Raw genomic sequence first — 7,541 nt, 5'->3', positions numbered from 1 at the left:
ATCGATTTAGATTTCATACTCGAAGCATCGGAAATTATAGGTAAAAGACCTATAAACCTCCATTTTCGAGTCATATGAAAAAAGAAGCTTCTCATGAATACGTAATGCTTCACTAAAAGCACGTAGTTAAAAAAGATATCGATACCATATTGATAGATATAGGAAGCGATACCGGTGAGAAAGTTTCATTTCAACGTGGAAAGGTTTTAGTGAAACTACATTTTTATTCAGAGTAGATCGTCTTATTTGGTATAATGGTTAACGCTTACGAAGATTATTACATTAGGCAGGTAGGAGGCTCGACAATATCCCCGGTCTTGGAGGAATGTTATCAGGCCTATTCAAACGGGCTGTGCCTTTTTTGAAGAAAGGGGCCAAGACATTGGGAAAGCATGCTTTTCGCACAGGTGCGGAACGTATAGTACAGGCCGGTAAACGAATTGTCTTTCAGACGGGTCGAGGAAGATTGAATAAAAAGAAAAAACATAATCATAAAAACACCAGTCGAACGAGAGCCAAGAGAGCGAGAAGAACCTCCGATATATTCGAATAATAAAAATATTCACCATGTCTTGCGTACACAAAAATTCATGATTTCTGATTCTGGTCCGGTACAATTCAATATACAGGGCTCTAGCGAGGAATATGTAGATTTGTCTCAAACTATGTTACGCGTCAAAGATTTAGACGACGGTGACCCAGTTCTCGATAATTTTGTAAGTAGTTGGACATTTAAACGATAAATCTGGAAATACGGCTAGAAATGTATCCGGCCGAACGCCCTCTTGAGGCATAGCATTGTGTAATACAATGTTCCCGACGGGTATTTGGACCTGTTCAACCATGAAGCCTTCGTGGTCTAATGGTTATGACGCTCGCCTTGTCAGTTCTATCATGTCTTTATTAAACACTATATATGTACCATTGATGATTTATATTATATTTATTCAACAGTGTTAACGGATAAATCCCTTCAATATCATATATAATATACGACAGTATTTCTAGCCGTATTTCCAGATTTATCTGGCCGAACGCCCTCTTGAGGCATAGCATTGTGTAATACAATGTTCCCGACGGGTATTTGGACCTGTTCAACCATGAAGACTTCGTGGTCTAATGGTTATGACGCTCGCCTTGTCAGCGAGAGGTCGCAGGTTTGAATCCCGTCGGAGGCATTTTATTACACAACGATTTTTCATAGGACTTTAATACTTTAATACTATTTACATACATACTATGTACAGACACACATTATACTATATTATACAATATACTATTGTCACGCGAGATGATGCATTATTAGAAATAAAATTTAACAGAAAAATCTGTCCCAAGAATTAGGAAATACTTAACAGAAACACCAGGGTTAATTTGTGTATGTGGGTGTGGGAGTTTGGAAGCACGTGTTCTTATTATTTACAACCTAGAAGTTCCTATGCGACAAAAAAAAACAGTTCATGAGGCAGTGTAATATTACAGCACAGAGAAGGATACAGACATCAGTGTTGCGACAGACACAACTGTGATATTCTCAATTTCTACATTGGACATGCGCGTTTTTAATCAACAGTATGTATTATTATTCATTCTCCTGTTGGCCTAATCAACAGTTTGTTACCGTCAAACAATAAATTTATAAACTCATCATAGATTAATCTAATATATACGTTAATTGAAGATTAGGATGTAAACAGTAACATAAAATACATAATTATCTAACTATATACATCAAAATTAAAACCCAATTACATCTCAAATGTGTGTTATAGGTAATTTTACTGTATCGAGAAACATTTAAATGAAACATCAAAATAAACGCTAGCTTATGTGGCCCAACACGAATCAGGGAAATTTGTATTTTATTTTAACTTTGACGATTTCAAAATTAACGTTTCAAAACGGCGTTTTCACAATATCAATCGACAGGAAAACAGGCTTAAAATTACATGCAATAAATATAGTACTACACTAATAAGGTACACGTCATTGTTTTAAATTCCAATTGCCTTTACTTACCTTCAGCTTTTTTTTTAATCAAATGATCAAATTTTGCATTAACCAAATGGGAATTTTTTTATTTTGCATTATCATCGTAAAAATGAAAATTTATATTATTTTATTCAACAAATTTTTCTTCTTAAATTGTTAATGAACATACCAACAAATAATTTGAAAATTGACATGTTAGTCTAGTTCATGTCAAACTTTAGGTCGCTTAATCTAAATCTTGAAATGTGATACGATAATTCCTTAATTAGGTTCGATGCCGAACCAGATGAAGCAACTAGCAGTCGGTCTTTACTAAACAGGAAGTTTGAGGGTATTGTACAAAATGTCTGAAATTTGAGTCAAGTTAAGCAGGATACAGTATCTACCATTAGTCTGGTACTGTTAAGCTGCTTAACGATATATGGCTTAATCTATTATCCAGATAGAAGAATCAGTTATTGTCTAATGTTTATCTGGATAAGTGGCTCTAATTATCTAGATATAAATTTGACATGAACCAGGTTATTGTCCAAAATATCTGAAAACAATTTAACATACAAACAGTTTGATGGAATGTAGACATAAACTTACAAATCCTTGCCCTTCTTCATCTTTCAGCGAAGGAAATTCTTCAACAATAGCTTTTGCCATCATGGTTTTCACTTCACATTTGGGTCTGTAGTGTAAAACATAATAAATTCATCAATCACATGATATTTAAAATATAACAGAGATGACATGACACACTTGGTCTTGCATGAATACTGTGTACTCTTTTACAGTATACTAGACATGAAGCAATAATAAACTCATCCTTCAGGATTATGTGAAATGGTCAGTGCTTGCAGAATAGCCTGCTTAACGTCCCAGGAAAACCAAAAATGATGTAGGGCAACCATAATTTATTAAATGTGTCCCCGACAGGCAACCAAATTATAGACCAAATTTTGAACAAAAAGATACATGATTCTGATGAAAAACTATCAATCAATGGATATGGGCAAGTTAAAATTATTTAGGGCGACCAAATTCTGAGATCAATCTGCTCGAAGGGCAACCTCAAAATAAAAAATTTCGCTAGCCCTGATGGTAACCAATATCTTCTACCAAACCTGTACACCTTTAATACACATTTGCCTGCCAGGATTTTATTTACCTTCAAATTTTAATAAGAAATCTGAAATGAACAAAATTATTGAATTACGCACCTCTCCTTCCTCTATCTCTTTAATTATTGATTCGCCGACAACAGAAGACTCCAGCAAGGCACGAACATGCTGTGAAATATACTTTTCTTGAATAAATTGTAACACAACTACAGTACATGTTGTTTTAAAATTATTCACATGAATCAAAGACAAGTCTCATTTGCATTAATGTCTCAAAAAAAAAATTGAGAAAACAGTACAGTTTATGCTTTTAGTAGGACATGCGAGTACATACAGTAGAAAAATGCTTTCTGGTTGGTGTATGTTAGTTTGAGCTCAATTAGAAAATGTCTATTGGAAAAGTTCTGTAAGAGCCATTTGTTCTTACTATTTATACTGCTCTTCAAAAAAATGTACCAATTAGTTCGGTTTTTTGATTGAATGCATTACTTATTAATGTTAGAAATAAATAGTTGTACAAGAGAGGCAAGTGTGAAAAAACAAAAAGATACTTACAGGTATGAAAGTTGAGACTGACTTAATTTTTTTCCTGGGAGGTTCAGTAAACTCTTCACTGGATTGAGATGAACATTGACTGGTAGTAGCAATAAATTCTTCTGAAGAGTCCGATGAAAGTGAATCATTTAGACTCTGCATGCAATGTTCATTATGACTGGGAACAACTACCGGAAGCTACAGTATAAAATACGAATAGATTTAGTTTAAACATAATAAATACAATATCAAATTAAATTGGGATGTTCAGTACTAAAGATGCGTTATACATTACAAAGCTTTGTCATTTGATTTACAAAATGTCATAAACACAAAGTATTTATAATCCAAGTGATTTTACAGTATTAAAAACCAAGGCTGGGGCCATTACAAATGCAGTCCCAGTGTGGTATCTAATTGGAAGAAAAATGCTGATTTACTTTACTTACAAAATATATTATTAGTGAATTGTATGTCTCAAAACAATAAATAAATGTTCGGTCTGGCTATATATCTAGCAGATTATCCACTTTATTCGCACTCCACGGTCCATCTGCTGTTTGCTTAACTACATAGGAATGTGTATGCCTATCAAATTTTACAAGTTGAAATTTGATCATCTGTTTTATGTGTAACAACAACCATTCTTTTGGTATGTTTTTCCATGTACAACACACCACTTGGCTACATAAACTTTATCCAGAAGATTAACACCAAGTATTTCTCCCATAACTTCAGCATTTGCAAAGGAAGCCACGAGGACAGAAGACCCTGGTCCAACCTCCTGATCTCTATTAACTAGATCATTTGCACCCATCATACTGTAACAAATGTATATTTGATGCCTGTAGCTGAGTGTTTTTAAAATGTTTCTAAAATTACAAACTATATGACCCAATCTTTTGAAAAAGCCATGTTTAGCTTCAAACCGCATTACCCAATAGTGTACAATTGGTCCGAGCATACGAATTTGGCGAGGATAGTGGGTCATAAAATGGTGGTTTGGCTTTAGATGACGCATTGGAAATAATTTTAAAAAGTGTTCATGGTGATCTTTGATAATGTGCTTGAGGAACAACGTATCATCATCAGTTACTTCATACGAAAATAAAAAATCCATTCAGTCTAATAATAGCAACAGTAACTCATAGTAATCGTTATCTTGGGGAACTTTATCGCCAATTAAGAGAGGAAGATTCTGAACTAGGCACCACATCTGCACAGCTGTCTGTTGGGTGCAGCCATCTGGATTTTGGAGCTTAGAAGCAGATATTATGGAGGGCTTATTTTTGCTATCTATTAATCCATAATCAAAGCTTGTAATTCTGCTATTTAGTAGATCTAAAGTGAAATAGCCTTCTTGTATTAATGCACCAATGACAAGATAAACCTCTAAACCACACACACCCTCTAAAAGATCATGCATTATGTCAGGAGAAAAGTTTCTGGTAACATGGAAATGATCCGTTTCATTCAGTAGACATGTTGATTTTATTCCAGTTGTTGATGCATCATTGATGTCTACGTCTGCTTCATAACTCTCTTGTGAACGAAGAAAGTTCGCTTTTTCAGTAGTTGAGTACCCCATATCATTTCTGTGCATCTTGCAATGCACACAATAATAATTGCCAACGAAACTTTCAACAAATCCACATATACCGTTAACACCAAGGTTGTCGCCAGTAACTTGAGCTATGCTTACTTTAACAATTCCACTGTATACATCACTGTCAATATGCAAACCATTAGTCTCCATCTCTTTAATATCTGCAACAAGAAGCCTTAAAATGCTATCATAACCATAATGTTTTACATCTCCTGCGTTAAACATTGCAACAAGATAATAATTGCACAAAGATGAACGATACTTTGGTGGTATATTTAGTATTGTACAGTAAATCACTCCAATTTTATGAAGCCCTGCCTTGGAGCCAAGAGGATTAGCAACATCACACTCATCAACGTAGATAAGGAGCTTTATATTTTCTGGATTAGAAAAAAAAGCGTGTTCTTTACAAAATTGACCATCATGAAAATTTCGTAAAATTCCATCATCCATACTCCGATACTGTAACACCGTATTCATGAAATTTTTACTTTCAAGAATACATTTTAAAAGCTTCTGTAAGAGTATGTACTGAAAGGTAATATGTTTTGCAATTTGTTGAACGTGACCAGTAAGTCTATTATGCCGCGGAAAATATCCTAAAGCAATTGGGACCTCTAAGGGCTTAATAAAAAATCCAGAATTGACAAAATACTTATCCTACTGATACACAGTTTCAAGTTGCTGATATGGTACTTCACAACGCTGAAATGTTTCCAGCAAATTGCGTACTTCCTCGTCATCTTCACGAAATCCTCTGTCATACAAAAATTTAGATGTTTTTCCTTTAAACCACCAACTATATCAAGAAATAATTGTGAGGAGTCTGCAACAACCATATTTACTGTAGACTGCACAACACTACTGGAAGCTTTCATTTTAGCAATAGAAACTGCCACAGCTTCTGTAATTTTCTCTTGGCTATTAGCATTGCAATTACAGCGGCACATTTCGGACAAACATAACCCATCTTAAAACTTTTAAAATCTACAGTGAATGAAGATTTTAAGTTCACTTCATACCATGTCTTCTTTAAGTTTCTTTAAGTTAGCGATAAACTTCAGTCTAGATCCAACTGGTTTAATTAATTCTTTGATTGTATCTACGTCTAACAGCAGAAAAGCCTCTTCATCGATCAAGTTTTTTGTGAAAACATTTAAAAATTATAATGGTAAATAATGTACAAGTCATTGTCTGTACCTAAAAAAATGTTTTAAATCAAACATCTACAGTAGACAGGTTGAGCAAATGTTGGTAAGCAGTAATAACGTCAGCTTTCCGCTAGAGATAATTTTTTTTAAAATTCAATAGTAAAATAAAATAAATAAATAGTAATAGTAAAAGTAACTCAGCCACCACAAGGATTCGAATGTAAACCTTCCAGGGCTGAAAATATTGTTAAAAACTAGCCCATAATAATTTGTATATATTGCCTGTAGTATTTATTTTACTAGCCCAGCTTTAAAATGTGGTGGTGCTGGACCCAGGACCACCAAGTTTTTAAAGCCTTGCCGCTATAGCATATTAATTAAATAAATAAAACTAGTACTACTGAAGTAGTCTCTCATAGCCATGTTTAGGTGAAATAAAATTAAGCATCAGCATCTGACACAAAATACTATGGGGAGGGAAGCACCTTTTTACTGTTTGCATATATTAATAGTAAGGAGAGAAATTTTCATTGATAAAATGTGACTCTTATACAGTAAACATCAACTTTGTGTAGTCAATCAATCTGTATAGCCTAGATAAAATATACTGGAACTGATGAATGAAGGGTGTGTGACTATCTTAAGACAGGTATTTATGCTGTTGTAGTTAAAATGAGATTAGAAGTAATTGAGAGCTTGTTACTACTTGTTGCTATGCATACAAGTGAATGAGGTTTATCTCTAAATAAAAGGCTGGTAGATATTTTTTTAGGCTTGGATATAAAAAATGATGCATAAAAAATAATATAATATTAAAAGTTTATTTAACTTGTGCTCTTTTTTTTTACAAATTGCACTGAACAAGCATTTTTTTCAGGCAGAGTTGTTTCTGTTCGTGTATATATAAAGTAAAGGCAGAAATATTCTGAAGGTTGGGGGTCAACTAAACCAAGCTGACCAATCATAGTAGCCTAGCCTTATTAGGTCATCATGGGCCTTGGCCACCTACTGCGAATTTTTTTTATTACCTAGCCTCCCCTCTAGGCCAACTAGCCTACCTCCTATTCCAATCAATGCGCCAAGAATTGAAAGGAAAAATCAGAATTTCTACCCACCTTGGCCTAGTATACTGGTTAGTAGTAGTACAGC

At 34.2% G+C, this 7,541-nt stretch overlaps 1 protein-coding gene across 1 annotated transcript in view; it reads right to left on the bottom strand.

The window, feature by feature from the left end:
- Positions 1 to 2,192: 2,192 nt before the first annotated feature.
- Positions 2,193 to 7,541, bottom strand: part of LOC117100242 — a 5,921-nt gene continuing 572 nt past the window's right edge. The window contains exons 2-5 of the mRNA XM_033239843.1: positions 6,264 to 6,385; positions 3,657 to 3,833; positions 3,201 to 3,269; positions 2,193 to 2,339 (exon numbers count right to left, since the gene is read on the bottom strand). Coding sequence (XP_033095734.1) covers positions 2,193 to 2,339; positions 3,201 to 3,269; positions 3,657 to 3,833; positions 6,264 to 6,385 — 515 coding nt within the window. The remainder of the gene's footprint in view (positions 2,340 to 3,200; positions 3,270 to 3,656; positions 3,834 to 6,263; positions 6,386 to 7,541) is intronic.

This window comes from Anneissia japonica, unplaced genomic scaffold, assembly GCF_011630105.1.
Source record: "Anneissia japonica isolate Jap-2015-1 unplaced genomic scaffold, ASM1163010v1 scaffold6788_len1366326_cov149, whole genome shotgun sequence".
NCBI classification, from domain to species: domain Eukaryota; kingdom Metazoa; phylum Echinodermata; class Crinoidea; order Comatulida; family Comatulidae; genus Anneissia; species Anneissia japonica.
Note: the sequence above shows the minus strand (reverse complement) of the source record. Positions and strands in the feature narration are given on the sequence as shown.